Source organism: Penicillium antarcticum, assembly GCF_028974205.1.
Source record: "Penicillium antarcticum strain IBT 31339 chromosome Unknown utg000004l_segment0_segment0, whole genome shotgun sequence".
Taxonomy (NCBI): Eukaryota; Fungi; Ascomycota; class Eurotiomycetes; order Eurotiales; family Aspergillaceae; genus Penicillium; species Penicillium antarcticum.
In genome coordinates this window covers 172,521-196,288 of record NW_026695302.1, presented here as the reverse complement: position 1 = coordinate 196,288, position 23,768 = coordinate 172,521, and the positions used below count along the sequence as shown (strand labels likewise).

Sequence of the window (23,768 nt, the reverse complement as noted above, 5' to 3'; positions counted from 1 at the left end):
AACATCTTGACATCTCTTTCAGAGTCCTGTAACGGCGACATGTCCAAGCCGGCTGCATACTCCTAACCCTCTTTCTTTATTACGCTCAGCGCACCGTCATTCGTTCGACCAAACTCCAATCGCGTCCTGCTCAAAGCAAACCTCATTCATTATAACCCATGTCCTTGCCACTGTCTGTCGTTCCCGAGATTCAGAAGTACCTCTCGCCAATACCGGCCAAGCCAACCAGGCTTCACAATGGCACGACCTCTTTTTGCCACTTTAATCCTAATAATCCTCTGCATATCGACATTCGCAACATTGGCACAACCGGTGGAGGCATCAGATCAACCTGATGCGGTTGCGCGATCGGCTTGGGAACCGAGTGGAGAGATCGCCGATCAACAGCGATCTTTTAGATCAAAAGAACATCTAGCACACGAGAAAGCCCTACAGCGGCGAATCCTCACAGCATCGACATCCTCCTCCTCAGAACTCCCAACTCCATACGATACCCTCTCCTACGACTTCGCCAACTCAACCAGCTGCATAAACTTCTACAAGAAATGGCGCGCAAACTCCACAATCACGGACTGCCACGCCGTCTCCCTTCTCCTCACAAACTCCAATTCCTTCTTCCACACCTTAACCTCAGCCGCCGCGACATCCCGCGTCCTCGACGCTTCCTGCTCCCAGGATGTATCCCAATGCTCCGCAATCATGAGCTCCCTCGCGGCAGATCTCCTCGGCAGCGATAACTGCGCCGAGGACTACGGCAATGGCAATTCAGTCGTTACGGGCACTTATAAGGACTTGGTTGCGTATGAGCCTATGTACCGTGCTACTTGTTTGACTAGCCCGTCAACACAGGATTACTGTTTCGTCGATGCTGTGTCGAATTCTTCCGCGCCTGATGATTATAATGTTTACTTTATGCCCATTGGGAGTGCGTTGAGTGCTGGTGCGGAACCGACTTGTAGTCAGTGTCTGCAGGCGACTATGGCTCTCTTTGCTCGTTGGGCGAAGAAGGATGGTCAGTCGCTTGATACTACTTACCTTCCCTCTGCGAGGATTATCAACTCGCATTGTGGCTCTGAATTTGCTAGTACCAATGTCACTGTGGGTTCGAATGTCATATCTGGGGCTAGTTTTACTGCTTCGCTGCCGGGTCTTTGGTCTACGGCGGTGGTTGGATTGATGCTTGCCATCTTGACTAATCTGTTTTGATGTTTTGATCTTGCATTTGTTTTCTGTTCATAGACGTTTCCTTTCTGTCTTTCTATCTTTTTTTTTTAGGTCTGTTTGAGGACAGCCACGGGTTATGATAGCCAAGAGCGTGTTTTTGCTTTCTAGTACCCGATCTTTATTGTATTTAATTCTTAGTGATATGTCTATATGAGTTAAGTCTTTTCAACTTACTGCATCTGTCGATGTTTCATCATGCTTTGTATCATTCAAGGCTAAGAGTTGCTTCTGTTGTTTATTGTTTACTGTTACATTTGGAATCTGAAACACCCCCCATGAGGAAAAATGATCAACAATGTATTCCTCAAACGCCGATAGCACTGATTTATCCACTATAGAACAAGAAGATATAGACAGAGCCGCAGCTGAATCATGGATGGGCATAGACACTTTTCATAGTCGTCGCATATATGGGAATGAATATCTGGCAAGGAAAATAGAAAACGCTCACTGACAAAAATGTTGAAAAAGCAATAGGCACGGGCACAAACATAGATCAGCTCCTCCTAGACATACCATCTCCCATCGCTACACCAACGAGACTTTGCGGCTCATTGCCGAAGCTATTTCCCGAACTCGAACTCAGAGGCAAAGTAGGCGATGCAGCGCCTGAGATGGGACTTTGTGTGGCGGCGTCGCGCTCCCGCTTTACACGGATATACCCCAATTTGGCGAATCGGCCGACGTGAGTCCAGAAATGGCGACCCGCGGGGTGAGCGGCGATTCGGTCGAGAAGATCCACTGTGGCTTCGCGGACTACTTGGTCGGGGTGAAACAGGCCCATGCTCACGTAGAACAGTCCGGCTTGGTTTTCTGGAGCGACATAGAGGAGCTGGCAGATTCCTGCGTAGTCTTTGACCGAGTGCGACAGGGCTAGGTAGACGGATGCTGCTTCGGAGTGAGAGAGCTTTAGGGCTCGGAGGCGGTCGTGGTGATGGTGGATGTCTGGTCGTTGGATTGGTCGCGCGGGATAGTACATTGCGGCGATGTCTTGGATATAGGAGTAGTAAGAGCGGGTATTGCGCCAGCCTTCGATTCGGGATACCGAGGCTGAGAGCTCGCGCTGTTTCGCGTTCTCATCAGCCCAGACGTAGCCGTGGCCTCGGAGGGAGGTTGGGTCGTTTGCATCGGTTTGCTGGCCTGTTGGGCTGTCTGGGGACAGCTCTTCGCCTGGGCCGATGATATATAGGTTGGATGCACCGTAAACTGCCTCCTCGAATGCTGCGGCGACACGGACGAACTTCGTGATATATGCACGCCATTTTGCTCGGATCGCATTTTCGCCATGTCGCTGGGTGATACTGCGCAGGATATCTTCCATAAATAGAGTGTCGCCTGTAGGGTCTGACGTCGTGTTGGATGCATGGTGTGGCAGAAGTGAGTTCTGCTGCTGGAAGAAAAGAAGTCCTTCTGTTACCGGTGCAGGCTCGACGTGAGTCGAGATCTTCATACGACCGGTGGGCAGATCACACATTACATCCCACCATTCGGGGTGATTGGCAAACGTCGGGTTTGTGACTCCTGCAATGAAACCAGGTACTTTGAGGAGGTCATCGATTTTGGTCAGATCCGTATAGGGGAATGCGTGTCGAGTGAATCCACGCAGAATACCCCCAGATGCAAGAGCACACGCCGCTAAAACTGCCTCGGCTACTTCTCCAGAAGGTCGGTTGTGTCCCAAGAATATAACACGCTTCTGCGTGAGAATAGCGTTGACGAGAACAATGATGGGGTGTGTGAATTGGCCACTTGTTGTCAGATGAGGATGGGCCGGGAAAGCCTGAGGAGATGTAGCATGAGGAGCGGCAAAGGTCTGAATGAGTTTGATGAGAGAGAAATCTCCAACAGTCTCTGGCCAGATCACAGTCGGGATTTTGACCGGGATAGGAATGTCATTGTAGACGACCTTTGACTCGTACTCGTGTGTGTCCCGCGGTAAGGCGTATCGACTCATTTTCTTAGGCGACGGTGGACACTCCCCATCTTGGCTTTCCTCCTCCTCTCGTTGGCGAATCATTTGCTCGAACTTTTCCAGGAACATTTCCTTCGTGTTGCTGGATTGAAGAATATTGCGCTCCAGCAGGGACATTTTCGGCATTAGGGACAGGTCCATATTGTTGACGGCGTCGTAAAGAGATGCTAGTGTTTCGGGATATGGCGACTTGAAGTAATCCTCCAGGGCCAAAAGTAGCAAAGGCTATAACGGTTAAAATTGTCGGCGCAACGGAGACATTTGGCTTACTTTATAGATATGAAGGAATGAATGCCGCGTACAAATTGCCATAGCCTTGACAACAGCGCCTCTGTTTATCGTTAGTCGTGCACACCGAACAAGAGAATATAGACATACCGTCGTACGGTGTTATCCTGCTTTGTGTTGACCAGATTCAGCACATACATCAAGGGTGGCCCTTCACCACCCTCGTCGTCGCTGCTATCTGGGTCATCGGAGGCTTCGTCAAAGTTCTCATCTTGAATATCGGCACCCTCCTCGTTTCCGCGGTATTTCGACTTGCGCTTTTTCTTCTTTCCACTCCCGGGTTCCTCCTCATCGTCACCGCTTGTATCCTTGTGCAAGAAAAATATAGTCCAATCTTGACTCCGTACATGTGTCTGATCCGGCAGCATCAGCTCCGCAAGCATGCTCTCATCACCACTGATTGCGGCGGGATATTGGTGCTCCATAATTGGGCCTCGGTCAATGTGAAATGAGGCTACCAAAATGTATTCCACATGGCGCTCGGGCGAGTCGAGGGGGTATTGTGCCTTGCACCGGCGTGGCCTATAACTAGACACCGCATTTTCTGTAGATGTCCGTCGATATGAGCCGTGTGAACTGCTGGGCGAGCGTCCAATAAAGGAGGGCGCGGGCGACAACCGAGGGAGGCCACTCGTTTGGCGGTTATTCGAGGCGGAGAGGGAGTCGTTAGACGGGCGATATGGTAGCGTTGTGGCCATCTTCGGAGGTGATTGAGACGATTGCTCCGGACAAAATAGAGTCGAAGAGCATACCGAGTGCCAAGATCTGGGACTTGGAGAAGCACAAGTCACGGAGTGTCAATGCTGCCCAGGTGCCAATCACTGTAGTGAATGGTTCAGGGGTAAAGAAAAAGGACGATCTCCACAGCGGGGACGATAGCTGATAACAGCTGGAGAAGTCTTCAAGAGATCAAATAGATCAGAAAGATCAGAACCTTTTATCCCTAGATGTTAGCATTTTAATATTATTGGAGACAACCGAATTGACAGGTCCAATTCCCTCCAAACGCCGATGTGATGTCCTATAGTTCGTGAACACGTGCCGTCGGGCCGACTATACCGCCGATTGTTTACTCCAGCAGAGCGTCATTGTTTGGCAGAGCAACCAACTTTCAACATGGTACGTCAGGTTCATGCAATGTGTAGGAGGTGCAGACTAACATGGTATAGGCCAACAATCCCACTTTCAAACCATCGCCACTGTCTTTCGGGTCACCGAGGGCATCGCCCTTCCGGCGCCCGTCGACTCCAAACTCCCCGCCCTCCGCCGGTCGTACAGGGACTCCAGGGAGTTCGCCCAGTCGCAGCTATACGCCCATGGTATCGCCTAGCAAGCTGAACCAGTCATACACAGTGGCAGACCGTGAATCAGCGTCGCCGAAGAGCGAAGCTCCGATTCCCCAGCCGAACTTTAAGAGAGAGCTGCCTCCCTCCCCGACGAAAGGAGCGCAGTCACCAGGCGCCTCGTCGCCGATTCTGAGGACCAGATCTGCTGGATATGCAGGCCTTGCTAGCGATGCAGCAGCAAAGCTGCCGGCCCACCAGGTCAGGGAAATCAGAGAAGCCTTCCAGGTTTTGGACCGGGACAACGATGGGCTGGTTAACAAGGATGATGTGATTGATGTACTTACAACTTTGGGTAAGTGAAATGATCCCGTTTCAAATTCAGACCGGTAATTAATTCATGTTTTGAACAGGTCAAGACTCGTCCTCGTCTACAGTTTCGCGCTTCTTCCCACCAGGATCTGGCCAGACAATTAACTTTCCAACTTTCTTGAACACATTATCCGGGCTAATGGCATCCATGTCGCCTTCGCAAGAGCTTCTCAATGCCCTCGCTGCATTTGATGACGATGACAATGGACAGATTGATGTCGGTGAATTGCGTGATGCTCTACTACACACTGCCCCAGAGGACGGAGAGTTACGTTTGACCGAGCGACAAATCGATGAAGTCTTTAGCGGGTTCACCGGGCGACGAGCATTCGGCAGAGGAGCAAAGTCAACTGGCATGGGCAAAAGAGGCGAGGTTTTCCAGTATCATGACTTTGTCCGCAATGTTATGGGCGGAGAGAATGGAAACAATGCTAATTCTGAAGGAAATCCAGCTCAAGCCTGAAATTTTGTATCAAGATATGAGATTATGTTGGCGTTGGGGGCCGTCTTTCATATTTTAGCAGTTGCAGGGTAAAAAAACTCTGCTATGAATGAATCAACTCTATATGTAAGCTTTAAGCATGTAGCAATAAAGATGTAGATGTGAATGAAATGCCATGTTTATAATTGTATACTTCGGAGCTGGACCCGTTCCGCATTTCCACGGCAGAAAACATCTCCAGCCACTTGATACACTCCACCAACCTCTACCTCTCGTCTTCTCCCGAAGATGTCCGGTGACATCCCAATGCAGACCTGATCACGAAAATATGGCTAAACCTCAACCCTCCTGGGGTCTCGCCCCCGAGATACCCGCCTCCCCGCGAACTATGCGAACACTACGAAAGATCCAGTCTCACCAAGTACTGTCAACCTCCAGCGCGCTCATCGCCCAAACCCAGGCCTCGCGCGCTTCTGAATCCTACGCTACAGACAATGAATCAGCTGGATTGCCCGCCGCTGCGACACGAGCGCGGGCACACCGTCGAGCACGGTCGAATAGCGACGCGGCTACTCGTGAAGCTCCAGCTGCACCACCCACTGCAACGCACAGACGACCTGCCCGGAAAACAGGTTCGGGGATTGGACTGAAGCGATCGCTCTTAGAGAATTTCCTGCGCGATGGCCCTCCAAATGGAGATCCCCATGAGGGGCTTCAAGAGCTGAAATACCTCGTGCTATCCAGCAGAGTGGACGCTGATGGAGATGGCATGGTGAGTGCTCTTGGTTTGCGCTTTATAATTTCTATACTGACCATATATCGTTATAGTCGCCCTACCGAATTTACCTCTGGTTGATCCTTCTGAACGTCCCGCCAATGCCAACGGACGACTACCTCGCCCTCATCCACCGCGGCCGGTCCCCCGCTTACGCCAAAATCCGCAATGATACGTTCCGTACCTTAGCTACAGACCCTCTCTTCAAACGCCGCGTCACAGAAGCAAGTTTGATCCGGTTGCTCAATGCTGTTGCATGGAAACTTCACGACTCCAAGCCGAAACCCCGGTCTCGTCCGACATCCTCCCGGCGGCGTGAGATGGAGCTTCTTGTAAACACTCCGCCTAGCATTGCAGAGGAAAGTTCGTTTGGCGGGGAGCTGGAGAGTATCAATAGTGGTGCTACAAGTGACTCGGCAATCTACGTTCAGGGTATGAACGTGTTATGCGCGCCTTTCCTCTACGCGGCTCGCAGTGAGGTTGAAGCTTTTGCTCTGTTCCATTACTTTGTTACTCGGGAATGCCCGGGGTATATTCGCGGGGCTATGGATGGCGTGCACAGGGGTCTTCGCTTGGTTGATCGATGTCTTGAGGTTGTAGAGCCTAAGCTTGCGGCATATCTCTTTTCTAAGGGCATGCATGCCGAGCTCTACGCTTTCCCTTCAGTACTGACTTTGTGTGCTTGTACGCCTCCACTACCGGAGGTCCTGCATCTGTGGGATTTCTTGTTTGCATATGGACCACACTTGAACATTCTGTGCATAGTTGCCCAGCTTATACGGATGCGAGATATGATCTTTGACAGCCCGAGGTGAGTCAATTAACATCCTAAAGTCCATATATGCTAACTTATTCAGTCCGAACAGGATTCTCCGTTCATTCCCTCCTCTCGACGCAAAGGAGATTATTGCATTGACGGTTCTCATTGTCCGGAAGATCCCAGAGGATCTTTACGCAGAAATGATTAATCACGCAAAGTAGACGTGGCCTGGAAATATAGCGAACTGCAGAGAACAAATGTCACACTATGATTTATGGGATACGGCGTTAGGGCATGGTCACAATTGTTTAACACGAAACCGGGCCTGGGACATGAGAATTGCATTGACACGAACGCCCAAGATATGTACACGCTAGTTTGAATGAATTGATGAATTGATCCAACTACCACATCCACTTCTCCAGGCTGATCTATCCAGCTCTACTGACTAGTTTTTTGATCGAACATGCATCTTAACCTCATTCTCAGTCCCCAACCACAACAAATCCGGCCGGCTGTAGTAGTGTCCCCACACATCCACAAATGCCTTTGACATGAGTATATCCTCCGAGTCCAACGTGGCACACAAGATCGTCTCCTCGGTTTCAGAATAATCGACTGTCAACTTCCGACCATCTGACCCAAAAACAGCCGAACCACCACCACCAGGTCGATTCATTATCGCGCCTCCTTGCATTTTCATCAGACCAATACCAGCCTAGCTGATGATGGTTGTCGTGATCAGAACAAATGATTAGGATTCCATGGTGTATGGTTGCGCAATGGCAGTTGTGCCTATAGTCCAGCGTTAGTCTCGTCAACTTAACTCAAGTCACCGATGAAACTGATCATTCCGCGACATAGAATACAACCCCTCCCCATCATCAAAAAGCGGCGGCCAAGCAGCAACATGAATTTGCTCTCGCTATGCATATATACTAAAGGCTGGATAGGTTCCCAACAAGATAATGCACCGACACGGCCGGCTGCTATATCAGCTACACCGTCTAGACAATCACCGAATGAATCATCAAAGATCGTCCGCTCCATATGCCTCGCTTTGGTTCTCTTCGTAGTCGGCCGGATCCCGCTGTCTGCGTCGAGGATTGCCTGCGCGATATATAGTGAATCATTGGTATCCTCTGAGAAGCCGAGGACGACGACTATTTTGCAGGTGGCGGCGCTGTCGTGGAACTTTTTTCATTTGGGGGTGTCTGGCTTGAGGGAGTTTTGGATGTAGCGGGTTGTCAGGGCTGGGTCGATTGGTCTGGACCTTGAACTCATTGTATGTTAGAATTGGATTTGGAAATGGGTTGGGTTTGAGGACAGCTGGATACCCTGGTACTCAACATTTAGAGAATGGTCTAATTTGCGCACCATTCTCCGCTGCTTCGCTGGTGAGTTTGCACGTTTTTACAAACGTTGCGTTTGGGTCAGGCCAGACTGGCTCGGCTTGGGTTACTGCAACTCGGACTTGAGACATGGGAGTTGTCTGTGAATTGTCTATAGAGTGTAGTCCAGGTTCCGCTGTTGGCCCAATGTCACATATAAGGCTAGGTCTGGTTTAATAAGATTGCTGATCTTTATGTCTAGGCTATCATAGGCGTGATGAATTGCCGATGTGTTGATTTCCTTCACAGCTGTTTCATCTGTCCCGGTGTCATTTTGAGAACAAGTGAGGGGATGTGTATAGGATAATTAGTCTTATGAAAGGGGGCAGAAGAAGGGGAGGATAGACGACAGATGTATATCAATGAGCTGGCAGTTTGAATACGGTCTCCCTCACTCTACAAAGGACGATAGAATATAAGACTGACTACTCGCAATGGATTCTCCTTTTACCAAATCGATCCTGTCAATGTAAGCCATCGACCTCACAATTGAAGACCGCTTGATGGCCTGGGGCGGCAGTCTTATATGTACCGGTATAGACTGGGCTTGTTAGCACACCTGATCGAGCAAAAGGGTAGACTGACATCGTTCTTTGGTTCCTATTTGTATATGCTGGTATGCTGAGATGTTATGTTTCTGTTCAACATTTTGATTTTATTCAGTTGTTTATTTGAGTACTCCGTACAGGTTACGTTTGTGGTTATATATACCCAAGATAAACAGAAGCAGAATGTGGACAGAAGAATTTCAAGGGATTGAAATATTGCTCTTGATCAATTATATCAGCAACCACATAGCACAATTAGACTGACCAGAAAGAGGTCGGTACAGGTCCATCGGAATACCAGTACAGTAGTGGTGGCGATATCTTGCGTATTGTCTCCGTATAATCCCAGCCTCCAATTCCATCTTGAACGTCATTCTTCTCTGAACTGTCCAGCCGAGACACGGAGACCCTGGCCAACACACCGAACTCGTCATCGACTCCACCCGACTATAGTGTCTCCATATGCAGTAAACTGGAAGTGACAGTCGCTCCATCTCGCGCATTGACACCGGAATAGCGGTGTATAGCTCAGGCCCCTTCCAACATATAGCTACAGAAGTCAATGGTACGGTAAAGAGGAAAGAAAGCAATAAGTTAAGCACTATGATTCTGTATCTGATATATAATTTCAACTGGTGTATCATCAAGCCCCGGAAGGGAGTAAAAAACAACAAAAAAACAAGTAAGCCTCAGCTGTCCAGCTGTCTGCAACCCACCAAACTAGCGTGTACATGCATATCGTACACCAACGTTTTCTTCTTTTCTTTTCTCTCTTTCCCATAGCGATTACTTTATTTGAACTTGCGCTTCAACCAAGAGAGGAATCCGCCCTTCTCCTTCTTCTTCTCCTTCTCGCCCTCTGATGGCTCCGATGTCTTGGTCTCGTCCTTGGCCTCTTCCTTAGCGGGCTCAGCAGCCTTGGTTTCGGGCTTGGACTCGGACTTGGGCTCAGCCTTGGGGGCTTCAGTCTTGGGCAGGGGCTCCTCGCCGCGTTTCAGGGCTGCCTCGGGCTTCTGGAGCTCGGCCTCCTTGGCTGCGGGGGCTGCGGACTTGTCCTTGCTGGCGGACATGGCCGCAGCTGCACCGGCGACTGCGTCGGGGGAGGATGGCTTGGCACCGCTGGAGGAAGCGGTAGTCTTGGGAGCCTCGGGCTTCTTCTCCTCGACCTTTTTCTCTTCGACCTTCTTCTCCTCAGCTTTGGGGGCCTCCTTGGAAACCTCAGTGGCAGGCACAGGTTCAGGAGTGGTCAACGCAGCAGTCGAAGCAGGACCGGCACCGGCAAGGTTCTCAATGGTCTCCTTGTCCTGAGCGGCGCTAGCTGCGAGCTGCTCCTCGTCGGTCTTGGGCATCTTGTGGGGCTTGAGGTTTTCCTCGTTGTTGAAGATGGGCTGATCATACGGGCGCTTGTGAGTGGTCTCGGCCTCAGCCTCTGCGGTCGCAGAAACAACCTCGGGGGTGGGAACGGGCTCAGGAGCAGGGGCGGCAGCGGTCGATTCCGAAGTCTTAGGGCGCTCGGCGAGTGTGGTGGCCGCGCCGGTCGCGGTGGAAGGAGCGGGCTCCTTGGGGGTCTCGGGGACGATGGCCGACTCCTTGGTGGTCTTTTCGGGGATGATGGCTGCAAATTTTGTGTTAGTTGCTTTTGTTGACCATTGATTCACAGGGTCTTGTACCACTACCGGCGGCGTCGCCAGCGTCCAATTCGCCAACTTGACCGGCCTTGGAGGCCTGCGCCTTCTCTACGGCCTCGTCGACTGTATCCTTTTCTGCGACGGGGGCCTTGGAGGCCGCGGTCTCCTTGTCCTCAGTCGCGGGAGTCTCGGTCACAGCGGGAGTTTCCTCGGGCTTGGTCTCAGCCTTGGACTCGAGGGTCTCGGTGGGCTTGGTCGCAGTCTCGGAAGTCTCAGTCGCGGGAGTCTCGGTCACAGCGGGAGTTTCCTCGGGCTTGGTCTCCTCAGCCTTGGACTCGAGGGTCTCGGTGGGCTTGGTCGCAGTCTCGGAAGTCTCAGTCGCGGTTTCGGGCTGGGATTCAGTGTGCGCCTTGTCCTCGACATTCTCATTGGGGTGGCTGCGACCGATCAGCAACGTTGATGATGTGGCACGAATGCGCCGAATTTTTTTTCTCGACTTACACGATGCTCTTTGCAGTGTCGGTGACCTTGTCGACGGCAGCAGCAGCGACGGCGGCGGGCTTGTTGCCGCCCTTCTTGCCCTTCTTTCCGCCTTTCTTAGCCATGATGGATGATTTGTAGAAGTGTCTGTCGTGAATTAAGAAAAAGTGCGATTGGAGCGAACTTGTAGAAGCAGTTCGCAGGGAGTGGAAGGTGTCAACTTAGAAGTATGTGAGAAGGGAAGGGATGACGATCCGGTATGTTGGGTTCCGCGGTTGTGTTTAGCTCTGGAACGTCTTAATAATCGCCGTTTACTTATAATAGGGATTCAGTAGAGGGATAATTATAGAGTGCTTCTGTCTACTAGTTTCTCTATTCTATTGTCTTATTCAGTACCTTGCATGCTCATTCTTGACTGCGCGCGGAAGTATGTCGTGTGCCTGTAGAGCATTGGCCAGCCCTAACGCTGAATCGGGTAAATAGGGTTGTGCCTGCACGCCTTCAGGGGCCATCAGGGGGCTTGAGCTGATCTGGGGAAGACTATACCAATGCGGACTCTTCTTGTATACTTTCTGTGTTCTACATTCCTCCTTGTGGCGGGCTAGGGCTATAAACAGCCGGTTACATCATCATAAACGGCCAGTGTTGATGCCCACTTGTCCACTTGTGGGCTTCATTAATAATCATCTACAAAAATAGTACAGTAAAATGAGAGGAGCAACGAGTACCAAGGGCCAAAGGATCGCCATGCCTGCACTGCCCAGGGTGCCTGTCAATGGTCAATGGGATCAAGGATTAGGGCATTATTGTCCGCAAAAACACAGCCAGCAATACTGTGTCCCCCGTTGGGGGAAACAAAAAGATTGACCGACGCAGGGGTCGAACCTGCAATCTCTTGATTCGTAGTCAAGCGCCTTGCCATTGGGCCAGCCGGCCTACATGTTGAAAATCCAGGCTCGCAAATGCTACATTGACCAGACCCACCCCACCCTTCCCGGCACAAACGTGCCGAATTTTGCCCCCCACTGGGTCTTGATGCGTCTCCGTTTCCGGTTTCTTCCTACGACCCAACGACATTTCACCGGCTATCTTTCCTTGTGTCAATTTTATTACACACGACTTTAATGATGTAACTCTGAGGCTCGTGGCTGATCTTTGTTTCTGGAAGACTTCGCTGCAGTGCGCCACTGACTATGCTGGGATGATCATTGCATGTCCCAACACACACTCGACTCCAGTATGATGTAGATGGGGACTCCATTACGGAGTGTGTGTGTGGGTGAATATGTGCGAGGCACCCAGTGTATCACCGTAATCGTACTCATACTTACTCCGTAACATCCGGGTTTGTTCCTGTCGCGCTCGGGTCCCTTGGACTGGCTCGATGGAGAATTTCTCGCCATCTGTTGGGAGAGATCGAGCAGGTGTAACATACATAGCACCCGATAGAGACGCAAGAAAAACACAGCCATGTCCATGCTACGATAGCCACTACTGTCCTGTAGAACCATACATGCACAGACCAATGGAACCAATAGACGACCGAGTATTGAGTAGTATTTGCCCCAATGTCTTCACCGGATATGGGTCGACCGGAGACGTTCTGGGGGCCACGGGCTTATCTGCCCCATATAATTCCTGTTTCCCCCTCTATCTTATACCTCTCCTCTCTCTCTCTCCCTCTTATCTCTCCGCTCTTCTTTTCCTTTTGCAGTTCCAGGCAAAGCATGGTCATACAGTTCCTGTTCTCTTCCACCACATCGTGCTTGCACACCCGCGTCCGTCCCCACTCTGGGATTGGTATGCCCTGAGACACTCAGCCAGGAATCGCCCGCATTGATATTTCTCGATCTCTCTGAATTTGAAATTTGATTTTTGTCGTTTACTTTCACATTCCGATATGAACTTCCGTGAGAAGGTCAAGCGGGTGTTCCGCTCTAAATCCGATGGAAAACCCAAGGTGGAATACTATCGACGCCACGAGTGTCCTCCCTCCAAGTTTCGCGGGCCCTTCGATCGCGAACACCAAAAGCGGTTAGCTGCCTGGTCTTTTGACGCCGCCACGGCCGACCGTCCTCATTCGCAGGATTTATCCCTGTCGCCCTGCGCCACTCATTGTCCTGCTCCCGATGTTCTCCTCGAGGAGTCGGGTAATGGGGATTCCCAAGAGGATATGTCAGGTACACATTCACATTCCATCCCCACACTCGTACTTCCCTCTAACATTCGATCAGCATCTGACTACGATGCCCCAGAATCATCGCCCCGTGCAATCGACTCTGGCTCCCAATCTTCGACGATCCTCAACCCCTCAAGTTACAGCGGCTCAATGATGACTCTCCTCAACGAGACCTCCATCTACGAGATCCCCGAGGACCTCAAGGATTTTAAAGCCCAAAAGGAATCCATCCGCTATACTTCCCCCCTCGTCCGCGCCATCTCGCCCGCTCTCTCCCCGTGCATAATGTCGCCCCGAAAGCAGAAACTCCCTTTCGCTCCCGAGGACCTCACCCGCGCCTTGATCGCCGTCCAGGTCTGCGCGTAGACTGATGTTCTATACTATGCTTTACTGTATAGACACCATCCCTTTTGTATAACCCTACTTTCTGCCGTCCTGGAGATCGTCCTCTTTTGATCCCTTTCTTCCGACTCGATGTCTCCTTTTACCCATCCTTTTTCATACCTTTGATCCAAGGATCACGGTCGGATGCAAATCCGACTGAGACTGCGTACCGGCACGCTTGTCTCTTGTCCTCTTGTCCCTGACTGCTGTCTCCTCGCGGAGAGCGAGGTTTCACTCGGTCGCGACTGCCATTACTGTCATGCATTTGCATATGAGCGTATACCCGTTTTAAGGTTTATTTGATTTTGGTTTGATCAGCATCTGGTCTTTTTTATGATCTCATCGTCTGCAATGTCTATACAATAGAAGGTCGCTAGATAAAAGAATGATAATAGACCTGCACTATATTTCGGATACACTTCCGGCTATGTCGCTTGCCACCTGCCAATATAAAAACTTAAAGTCAAATCAGACTCGCTCTAGACGCTCTAGATCTCCCAATCCACAGATCTAGACTCGATCTTCAGCCTTCGAGAATAATCCTTCTCCAACCCCGCCTGAGCCAAGCTTTCCCCTCCCCGCACTATAAGTGCATATCAGTCTGGGCATTCACTAACCGAGTAATGAATTTCTCGATCGTCTTGTTTATCCTTACTAGTAGACTTTTGAGTGGCTGGTTCCTAGTTTTGAGCACAGGAATGACGCTTTCATGTTGAGGTTAGATCACTTTGTGTGGAGGTTGGGTCTGGGGTGGACTTGGGTTTATATAGTTGGACAGGGGGAAATGAAGCTGGGGTTTGGCTTGTTTGCCTTGTACTTCAATTCCCGGACTGGACTCGTGGGTGCTTGCTTTGCGACAGATCTTGGTTTGAATTCTGCTTATGTTTGAATGTTCTCTTGGCAATCGATATATCGGATACTGGCAGTCAGCTAGAGGCTTTGTGTCTCTGCTATTGCCGACTTGGGATTCAAGACAGATGAGTGGATTGGATTGCGTACTATTGTCACTTGGTACTAATTTTGGGTTAATCGCCGGTTGGGATAGAGTGTTTTCTAGAATATTGTCCGCTGGTGGAGAGTATGTCCCAGCTGCTCGGAGCTGACGATCCATCGACACTTCTTCAGCGATGTATCACTTACGAGGATGTGGGACTTACGCCTCAAATATTCGCCTCATTAAATAGTTCCAGCCTAATAAACTCCACACAAGCTGAGGTGCCCGAAAATAAGTACCATTGCGGGTCACATGACACGATACGCCCTAAATCTGAAATCGAAGGTATCAACTTTGTGAAGAAGACGCGACCCGGCCCGGCGGTCCGCGATAGTTTGTGGATCGACGTCTGCCTTAGCTGAAGATCTTACCTCATATAAGGTACGAATGTCCTTGATCTGACTCACGTGGCGTTTAGAGATGAACACCCATTACGAATGACTGTATAGGTCACATCGTCTTCGGGGATGAATCAAAGATCCCTGACCAGCCCTGAGATTGAGGAAAAGAGCTAGTCCTAACAAAGGATAACTCTGTCAATAGATCCCTTCTGGTCGCCTTCTAGCTCCATGCCAACCTCGATCTAGCCCTCAGTATCTCCCACCGGATACGAGCAACCACATGTAGTCTTGTGTGGCGCTTTCTTATGGATGCGACATGCATGAACTGAATGCAGAGAAACCATTGTTTGGTAGTCAATCGTATCACATGACAAGCCACGTTTAAGAATTGAGAGAACCACCAATGGTGAACAAAGATAATGGCTGGGCGAACAAGTCTGTGATGGAACATAAAACGCCATCTTCTAATTTGCAAAAACCTTGAGCTAGGTATCATTTCAACCAGGATCGCCGAAGTCGATCCGAGTGGGATCCCGAGACAAATCGAGCACCCAATGATGAAACGGATGGACGGTATCTTCCAAGGTGATAACCTTGCAGTCTTCAAGGAAGGCAAAGAAGTGCTGGTGTAACGGTGGTGAGAGGGCACTAAGAGTTGGGTTCATGGGAGAGTGGCACAGCATATGTCCATCGGTTCCTGGGTGTGCTCGGCGTTCATGCCTGACGATGATAGTGCATGTCACTTAAGCACACAATATGCTTCTATATGCAAGAGGGCACACCGATTCCACCATACTCTTGTCATGATGTATTTCCACCTACGTAGATGTGAATTGGATCTATAATGAGCTGTAGAATGTAGTTTTTCCCTAGTGCCAGAATCGGACAGATCAGTGCTTCTAGAACCCGAAAAATAGGAATATGAGAGCCGTATCGAGTATAGTGCTCGTTGGGTATATATTGTAATAAAGATGATTGGTCATAATAACAAAGAAGATCGATCATAATAATCGAGAAGTATGACTAGTGGAAGGTGAAACATGGGAAACCTGGGAAGAAGTTGGAGCCATATAGATCAATAGTCAAGGAAATCCTAATTTAGGTAAGAGCAGCCACAGCCCCTAAACTATTGCAGGGAGCAGATCCGAGCTTCCAGAGAGCCTGACAACCCAGACGTAGAGGCGCTCACGCTCTATTTAATGCATCCCCATCCCATGTTTGTCCTCCACCTCAACTTCTATGCACCTAGATGCATGACTTCTATGGTATCACTTCCGATCAAACATTCTGTCCATTGTTCCCAAGCATCCATTCCTTCTATATACACCCTCGAACAAATTGCTTCGATCTATACCGTGGGGCATCATGCTTCGATCTCTTCGCCGTCTTCTTTGCTTTTCCTCTAAACCATGCGAACCCACCGATTCCCCAGATACTCAGAATGTCATTTGTTGGATTGAAACATCGCAAAAGCCTCAATCACGCATTGCAAGCCCATTTATGAAAAGAGGTGCCACTATGCAACCTAGGGCTTCGACGCCCCCGTCCTGCAATATCAGCACACATACAGACTCGTCAGACACATCAGATGAAGAAACAAAAGCAACAACTGTCTCAATTGCTTCTGATACTTCCTTGTCCAAGACATCCGCCAAGTCCACAGCCACCAACTTGATCATACCGTATATTCCAATCCTGCAAGCAGATGGAACCCTGAAGGCCCCACAGGTTTCATTCGACGGCTACGGCTCCTACGGGGGCCGGTTTGCTCCAGAATCTATAATGGGCTTCCTATACGAGCTGACCTCATTCTTCGAGGCCACTATCTCAGACCCTTCCTTCTGGCTCGAGTATGCCACGTTCCAGGGTTCCCGGCACACCCAACTGCACATGGCTACCAAGTTGACCAGCCTGGCCGATGGTGCTACAATCTGGCTAAAGCGCGAAGATCAAAATGAATACGGAACCCACAAGGCTCGCAATATCGTCGGTCAGCTCTTACTAGCTAGACGGATGGGCCGCTCGCAGGTCGTTACTGATTGCGCTTCTGCTAAACATGGCGCCTTCACCGCTGCAATGTGTGCACGGCTGGGTCTAAGCTGCGTGATTGTCATGGGTGCAGATGACGCTAATGCTCAGCGTGAGGACGTGCTAGGGATGGAGGCCCTCGGCGCTAAGATTATCACGGCCAGTGCCCCCTCTGGCTTGGGCTCCCTGCGTGCTGCCATCACTGAGGCCCTGCGTTATTCGGTTTGCAACCATGAGTCTGCATACTACCTCATGGGTAGCCCCGTAGGCCCCAGTCCACTGCCGACCCTGGCTCGCACGTTTCAAGGCCTCCTAGGCGAGGAGGTGGCGGCCCAGATGCAGGAGGTTGGCTGTAAGCCTGATGCTCTCGTCACCGCCGTTGGGAGTGGAAGTGGTGCAATTGGACTTTTTAGACCGTTTCTTCATGATTTGTCTGTGAGGTTGGTTGGGGTTGAGGCTGCCATGGCCGCTGCCCTGACAGATGGTGAACTTGGTGTTCTCCAGGGTGCTCGCACGCTCTTATTGCAGACCAATGAAGGCCAGATACTTGACTCGCATTCTATTTCGCCAGACATGAATTTGTCCACTGTGGGCCCTGAAGTTGCTCATTGGAAGGACTCTGGCAGGATTGAAATCTCAACGGCTACCGACGCGGATGCCCTGGACGGGTTCAAAACCCTTCAGCACCACGAGGGTATCCTTTCTGGCCTGGACTCGAGTCACGCGGTGGCGAAGGCTATTGGCCTCGCGAGAGAACTTGGTCCGGGTAAGAATGTGGTTTTGATGGTGACTGGATGTGATAACATCGGCATGAGCGGGTTGGATGTCTGAGTTTGTGGTTCGCAGTTGACCAGTCTGCTATGTGTCACGATCATTATTTCTTTTGTCATTTCTGTGAATATCTGCATCTTTCATTCATGGCGATGGGTCCGTTCTTTGTCTATATTGATTGCATGTGCTGTATCATACTTTTGGCTTGCTATACTTCAAGTCCAGTCTCGGTCATATATAAGATTTCTTATTTCTTTATTTATCTCTATTCCTAATCTACAAATTGACATGGTTCTACTCTTCTAGTAGGCATAGTCTTTGCATGTTGCTTGACTATGCATGTTTGCTTTTTCTCAGCGAAGTTTCTTCAGCTTATTCTTAGTTAGGGCTTGGCTGTATCTACCTATACACTACAGAGTACACTAGGCAATGAGAGGTAGTAATGGCAGTCATGGCAAACACCAATCTATTCATTCGAACTTTTGTCATCAGTCATATCGGTATTCATGTACAGCCCAGTAGAGCAATAGCCACTCAATCCTCATGCGTGACCGACATATCCAAAACCTCAACCCGGCCTCTTCCGCGAGTCTCGTTACCCACAAACTCATTTAATCCCTTGAATGCACCAGGCTCGGCGAAACCAACAATCTCCCATTCATCCCCACCAATAACTTCTTGCGATTCTATCGACTCAATCAAGGCCAGAATCTTATCCTTGACGGTACCGGGGGCTTTGGGTGCAGCTTCGGCGTCAGACCCACCCTCAATATCCGAGTCATCACCACGCTTTCCCTTCTTTCCCTTGTTTCCCTTCTTATTCTTAGAGCCACCCGAGGGTGCCTCCTTGTCTTTGGCTGGGGCAGCCCCAGGAGCAGCCTTAACAGACTGCTTCAATAGTGACACAGGGCAAGTCACACGGAGACGCATGCGGGCCCGCATCACAGGAATGGGCTGCCAGGCTATAAGAGCCTTCATGGCATCTAGAGCTTGACTCTTCGCTGACCGGTTCGACGATACTCCGGTCCACATGGGCTTCTTGGACTGTGCTGCCTTCTCCTCGCTGTTTCCGTTTGCTTCTCCGGCCTGTTGTCCTTGTTGTCCACTGGCTGAGCTCAACTGGTCCAACGCCTTGTGAATCATGCCTGATGTGTACACGCGCTTTGTGGTGGGGTCGACTAGGCGACCAGAGACGATGTCCAGGACTTCCTTCTCTACTCGTTCGAGGATGTCTTTGCGTTCGCGCTCGCCGACCTGCACTTCACCCTTGCGGAGAATTTCTTGGAGGATTTCCTCTCGGGGTGTGCCTGCTCCAAAAGATTTTGCTAGTTCTGCTGACGGGGCAGTTTGTGCTTTGGAGACAGAGAGGAAGACGGTGGGGACTTGGAGGACATTGTCGAGGTCTTTTTCGGCGCCTGATCGGTATTCAAGCAGTTTATTCTTGTAGCAGGCGAGTTCGAAGCGCTTCTTGCCTATATTGGGAGACTGGTTAGCTGGATCAAGCGATGTTATCCTCGAACTTACCCTTTTTTAGGCGCACCACCGAAACGTTGGTGAACTTGATCTGGTTGGAGGGTTGGTTGATAGGCATTTCGAATGGAATGTAGCCGCGTAGGGTTATTCTATGAAGAGAGGCTATGCACACCTGTTTCCAGGAATATGTACGGAATACAAGCTGACGATCGAAAGAATTTTCCGAAAAAGGCTTAGCCGCTACCCCCCCCGTGACTGGCTGAGTCAGTCCCGGGACCTGCTTATCTCCTGGCGTCATCGGGGATTCCCTGCCTCTTCTTCTCCTCACGAGGCCCTGTCTTGTATCCCTAAGTTTCATCTCAATTATCATCATTTAGTGTGTACCTTACTGTGAGTGGTGTTTCTTTCTCTCTCGCCATCTCTTGGAGAGCTTCACGTACGATCGGTTACTGATAAGAGCTGTCTGACCCCAGATCCCAAGGTACCCGCTTTCCATCAACCCACCCAGCAGTACCATCATTCTTCTGTGAATATAGACACAGCTTGCAATGAGACTTCTGTCCACCACTCTCCTGGTGGTAGGCGCTTCGGCGGCTGCCCCTGGCCTGCAACAGGTCCTTGGAGGCCACAAGGAGTATGCGGAGAACGTTGCCCAGCAGGGTGCCAACGTCTTCTCCAAGCCCCTGGAGCACCTACAGGAGGAGTTCAAGTCTCTCTCTGGCGAAGCTCGTAAGATGTGGGAGGATGTCTCTAACTTCTTTCCGGAGTCCTTGAAGGGAAATCCCATGGTGTCCTTGCCTAAGAAGCACACCCGTCGTCCTGCCTCCCACTGGGATCACCACGTCAGTGGCGCCGAAGTCCAGGACATTTGGGTCTCTGGTACCGATGGCACCAAGGAGCGTGAGATTGATGGCAGACTGGATACCTATGACCTCCGCGTTAAGAAGGTTGACCCCAGTGCTCTCGGCATTGACCCTGGCGTCAAGCAGTACAGTGGTTACCTGGATGACAACGAGGAGGACAAGCACCTGTTCTACTGTAAGTTTTGCAATATATCATCAGTGCATGCAGCTGTCTAACACCGAATAGGGTTCTTTGAGTCTCGCAACGACCCCGCAAATGACCCCGTCGTCCTCTGGTTGAACGGCGGTCCCGGTTGCTCGTCCCTCACCGGACTGTTCTTGGAGCTTGGACCCAGCTCTATTGGCGAGAATATCAAGCCTATCTACAATGACTTCTCGTGGAACAACAATGCCTCTGTTATCTTCCTTGACCAGCCCATCAACGTCGGTTACTCCTACAGTGGCTCCTCCGTCAGCGACACCGTTGCTGCCGGCAAGGATGTTTACGCTCTCTTGACCCTGTTCTTCAAGCAGTTCCCTGAGTATGCTAAGCAGGACTTCCACATTGCTGGCGAGTCCTACGCTGGTCACTACATCCCCGTCATGGCTTCCGAGATTCTCTCTCACAAGAAGCGTAACATCAACCTTAAGTCTGTTCTCATTGGAAACGGTCTCACCGATGGTCTGACCCAGTACGAGTACTACCGCCCTATGGCTTGTGGTGACGGTGGCTACCCTGCTGTTCTCGATGAGAGCACCTGCCAGTCCATGGACAACGCTCTCGGCCGCTGCCAGAGCATGATCGAGTCTTGCTACAACAGCGAGAGCCCCTGGATTTGCGTTCCTGCCTCCATCTACTGTAACAACGCCATGCTTGGACCTTACCAGCGCACCGGTCAGAACGTCTACGACATTCGCGGCAAGTGCGAGGATGAGAGCAACCTCTGCTACAAGGGTATGGGCTACGTCAGCGAGTACCTCAGTCAGCAGAGCGTCCGTGACGCTGTCGGTGCTGAAGTTGACGGCTATGACTCCTGCAACTTTGACATCAACCGTAACTTCCTCTTCGCCGGTGATTGGTTCAAGCCTTACCACCGCCTTGTCCCTGGAATCCTTGAGCAGATCCCAGTTCTGATCTACGCCGGTGACGCTGACTTCATCTGCAACTGGCTCGGCAACAAGGCCTGGTCCGAGGCTCTTGAGTGGCCCGGTCAGAAGGAGTTCGCCGCTGCAGAGCTTGAGGATCTCAAGATCGTACAGAATGAGCACGTTGGCAAGAAGATCGGCCAGATCAAGACCCACGGCAACTTCACCTTCACCCGTATCTTCGGTGCTGGCCACATGGTTCCCATGGATCAGCCCGAGGCCGGTCTGGAGTTCTTCAACCGCTGGATTGGTGGTGAGTGGTACTAGATACCTAATTGCTCTGTATGGCGTTAATGATTTATCGTTACACCGAGTGCTATTGATCTTATTGTTTGTTTGCATGCAATTTGACACCTAATCTAAGGCTGCGAACCGATTTATCAGTTGCTCCTGATTTGGTGGCTTACTATTTAGTATATACGTCCACGCAACTTTAAATCAATCAATCTTGATAGACTTGAACAAGATAGATCAGTAGTAAGGCATAGTATAAGTGAAACTGTAAACTATCAGTAGCAAGGGCTAAGAAATGTCACTCCAAACCCTCTGTCAAGTCGTAGATGACATGACTATGAAGAGATAGGAGGTTCACAAAGGATGAGAGTCCCAGCGTGTTCAAAGAACTTCAATCTTCCTCTCTTGACAAACACAGCCCAACATGGTTCAAGTCTCGGCCGTGTATACTAAGGAGGGTGGGGTTTACTTCACAAACACGATGCGATGGAGACATCAGTATGGCCCGCAGTGGAGGGCTACCCCACAGACATAACAGTCTAGAAGGCTACTCTACAAAGCAGAGGACTGGCAGGGTTTAGTCGTCGACAATCACCCTCCCCAAGCCAAGCGTGCATTACTTGTAAGAAGAGATCGGGTCATTTCATTGGTATGATTCATTTTCAATTTTTTGAACCAGGGTCGATACCCAGCCCAGCGGGGAAAAAGGTCCCACGGATGCCCATAGAAACACACCGGAAATAACGGAATCCCTCCAAGAACCCCCGGCAAAAAAACGACACGAATTGTTTAGCCCTTCTTCTTGCTGACACCGACGGTGCGACCGCGGCGGCCAGTGGTCTTGGTGTGTTGACCACGGACACGGAGACCCCAGTAGTGACGGAGACCACGGTGGGAGCGGATCTTCTTCAGGCGCTCGAGGTCCTCACGGATCTTGCTGTCCAGGGAGTTGGAAACAACCTGGGTGTCCTTGCCGTCGGTGATGTCGCGCTGTCTGTTCAGGAACCACGAGGGAATCTTGTACTGGGTCGGGGTCTGGAGGATGGTGACGATACGCTCGAGCTCTTCGGTGGTGAGCTCACCAGCACTGTAGGTAGGATCCTTGTCAGTTTGTGATTCTTTGTGGGATTGTGCTTAAATTCCCATTCCATTTCGAATTGTCCAGTTTTCCAATGCCTTTTATCCTTTTCCTCCTTGTGGAAATGATTCAAATATCGATTGGGGGTTGTAGGTGTTTCGAACGTACCGCTTGGTGAGGTCGACATCGGCCTTCTTGCAGACCAGGTTGGAGTAGCGGCGACCGACACCCTTGATCTGGGTCAGGGCGTACATGATCTTCTGCTTGCCGTCAACATTGGTGTTGAGCAGACGCAAGATGAACTGGAAGTTCGTCTTCTCGCCGGACACGAGCGCTGTTATCGAAGTGCACGTTAGCCTTCAATTTCCAGAACCGTCGTCTTTTTCCATCGCTTTTTCTTTGCGCATTCGTTGTGTTGTATCATAAGAGGGCTTTCAGACTGAAAAGAGGGGTGTTCACGTACACATGGTGGGCGATGGGCGAGTATCGCGATGGGTTGTCGACAGAGGGATGGAGAGGAGGAAGTCCAACTGAGTGACTTTGCTTGTGGGATCGGGTAATTAACGCACTAACCCTTTTGGGACGAGGGCTCGCTTGTGAGCCACTAGGCCAATAAGGGTTAGCGCAGATCAGGTGAAGTCAGCTGACCATAGAGTGCCTTTGGTTATATTACTGTAAGTGTTTCTGTTATTTACATGTATCTTACCCCTAGCCCTGATATCTTTGTTGTTTCCTAATGATCATTGCTTCCTTTGGTCCCTGACTTCTTCAGCCATAAGATGATTTCTTTAATTGCGGGAAATAACCGGCTGTAAGCTCTTTGACTCGATTGCTTTGAGATGGTTTCATCGAATTTCCATCTACACTCAAGGCCATACTTTTTGGCACTGCGACTCGGGACTCCCTTGTGACCACGCTCAGGTGATTTGTTGATTCGATGATAGAGCCCCCTCAGAGCCAATATTTTTACTACTAAGCCTTTGACGGCACTTATACTGTAGGAAAATTGCTACAATGTCATCTTTCACTTGAATTGGACGTCTCCTCCCTGTCCGGCACTTGAACTTGATCTCCCCGTCAATATGCGGTGCCCTTTGTCCACATGGCATAACTTCGCCATTTGAGATTGGCCAGT

At 50.4% G+C, this 23,768-nt stretch overlaps 12 protein-coding genes across 12 annotated transcripts; 6 read left to right on the top strand and 6 right to left on the bottom strand.

Moving 5' to 3' along the window:
• Window positions 1-237: 237 nt before the first annotated feature.
• On the top strand, window positions 238-1,206 carry N7508_004029 (uncharacterized protein; the record flags this gene model as incomplete). Its single annotated transcript, XM_058462095.1, has 1 exon — window positions 238-1,206. One exon carries the CDS (start codon window positions 238-240, stop codon window positions 1,204-1,206), a length of 969 nt encoding a protein of 322 aa, XP_058320720.1.
• A 514-nt stretch (window positions 1,207-1,720) lies between these two features.
• Window positions 1,721-4,182, bottom strand: N7508_004028 (AFI1/MesA family protein; the record flags this gene model as incomplete). The annotated part of the gene is made up of 3 exons (XM_058462094.1): window positions 1,721-3,421; window positions 3,467-3,527; window positions 3,575-4,182. 3 exons carry the CDS (start codon window positions 4,180-4,182, stop codon window positions 1,721-1,723), a joined length of 2,370 nt encoding a protein of 789 aa, XP_058320719.1.
• A 418-nt stretch (window positions 4,183-4,600) lies between these two features.
• On the top strand, window positions 4,601-5,602 carry N7508_004027 (uncharacterized protein; the record flags this gene model as incomplete). Its single annotated transcript, XM_058462093.1, has 3 exons — window positions 4,601-4,603; window positions 4,654-5,122; window positions 5,181-5,602. The coding sequence occupies 3 exons, from the start codon at window positions 4,601-4,603 to the stop codon at window positions 5,600-5,602; spliced, it is 894 nt and encodes a 297-aa protein (XP_058320718.1).
• Window positions 5,603-5,909: 307 nt separating this feature from the next.
• On the top strand, window positions 5,910-7,337 carry N7508_004026 (TBC domain-containing protein; the record flags this gene model as incomplete). The annotated part of the gene is made up of 3 exons (XM_058462092.1): window positions 5,910-6,353; window positions 6,410-7,167; window positions 7,214-7,337. 3 exons carry the CDS (start codon window positions 5,910-5,912, stop codon window positions 7,335-7,337), a joined length of 1,326 nt encoding a protein of 441 aa, XP_058320717.1.
• Window positions 7,338-7,564: 227 nt separating this feature from the next.
• Window positions 7,565-7,813, bottom strand: N7508_004025 (uncharacterized protein; the record flags this gene model as incomplete). The annotated part of the gene is made up of 1 exon (XM_058462091.1): window positions 7,565-7,813. The coding sequence occupies one exon, from the start codon at window positions 7,811-7,813 to the stop codon at window positions 7,565-7,567; it is 249 nt and encodes an 82-aa protein (XP_058320716.1).
• Window positions 7,814-7,938: 125 nt separating this feature from the next.
• On the bottom strand, window positions 7,939-8,599 carry N7508_004024 (uncharacterized protein; the record flags this gene model as incomplete). The annotated part of the gene is made up of 3 exons (XM_058462090.1): window positions 7,939-8,310; window positions 8,390-8,454; window positions 8,494-8,599. The coding sequence occupies 3 exons, from the start codon at window positions 8,597-8,599 to the stop codon at window positions 7,939-7,941; spliced, it is 543 nt and encodes a 180-aa protein (XP_058320715.1).
• A 1,247-nt stretch (window positions 8,600-9,846) lies between these two features.
• N7508_004023 (uncharacterized protein) lies at window positions 9,847-11,288 on the bottom strand (the record flags this gene model as incomplete). The annotated part of the gene is made up of 3 exons (XM_058462089.1): window positions 9,847-10,670; window positions 10,726-11,120; window positions 11,185-11,288. 3 exons carry the CDS (start codon window positions 11,286-11,288, stop codon window positions 9,847-9,849), a joined length of 1,323 nt encoding a protein of 440 aa, XP_058320714.1.
• A 1,775-nt stretch (window positions 11,289-13,063) lies between these two features.
• Window positions 13,064-13,708, top strand: N7508_004022 (uncharacterized protein; the record flags this gene model as incomplete). Its single annotated transcript, XM_058462088.1, has 2 exons — window positions 13,064-13,343; window positions 13,398-13,708. 2 exons carry the CDS (start codon window positions 13,064-13,066, stop codon window positions 13,706-13,708), a joined length of 591 nt encoding a protein of 196 aa, XP_058320713.1.
• A 2,871-nt stretch (window positions 13,709-16,579) lies between these two features.
• N7508_004021 (tryptophan synthase) lies at window positions 16,580-17,920 on the top strand (the record flags this gene model as incomplete). Its single annotated transcript, XM_058462087.1, has 1 exon — window positions 16,580-17,920. One exon carries the CDS (start codon window positions 16,580-16,582, stop codon window positions 17,918-17,920), a length of 1,341 nt encoding a protein of 446 aa, XP_058320712.1.
• A 474-nt stretch (window positions 17,921-18,394) lies between these two features.
• N7508_004020 (guanine nucleotide exchange factor SDO1) lies at window positions 18,395-19,451 on the bottom strand (the record flags this gene model as incomplete). The annotated part of the gene is made up of 2 exons (XM_058462086.1): window positions 18,395-19,332; window positions 19,385-19,451. The coding sequence occupies 2 exons, from the start codon at window positions 19,449-19,451 to the stop codon at window positions 18,395-18,397; spliced, it is 1,005 nt and encodes a 334-aa protein (XP_058320711.1).
• A 430-nt stretch (window positions 19,452-19,881) lies between these two features.
• On the top strand, window positions 19,882-21,588 carry cp3 (carboxypeptidase C PRC1; the record flags this gene model as incomplete). Its single annotated transcript, XM_058462085.1, has 2 exons — window positions 19,882-20,371; window positions 20,423-21,588. The coding sequence occupies 2 exons, from the start codon at window positions 19,882-19,884 to the stop codon at window positions 21,586-21,588; spliced, it is 1,656 nt and encodes a 551-aa protein (XP_058320710.1).
• Window positions 21,589-22,148: 560 nt separating this feature from the next.
• N7508_004018 (40S ribosomal uS13 domain-containing protein) lies at window positions 22,149-23,235 on the bottom strand (the record flags this gene model as incomplete). Its single annotated transcript, XM_058462084.1, has 4 exons — window positions 22,149-22,642; window positions 22,802-22,967; window positions 23,097-23,176; window positions 23,207-23,235. Coding segments are annotated over 4 exons (573 nt in total), but the record flags the coding sequence as incomplete, so codon positions are not given.
• Between the last annotated feature and the right edge of the window lie 533 nt (window positions 23,236-23,768).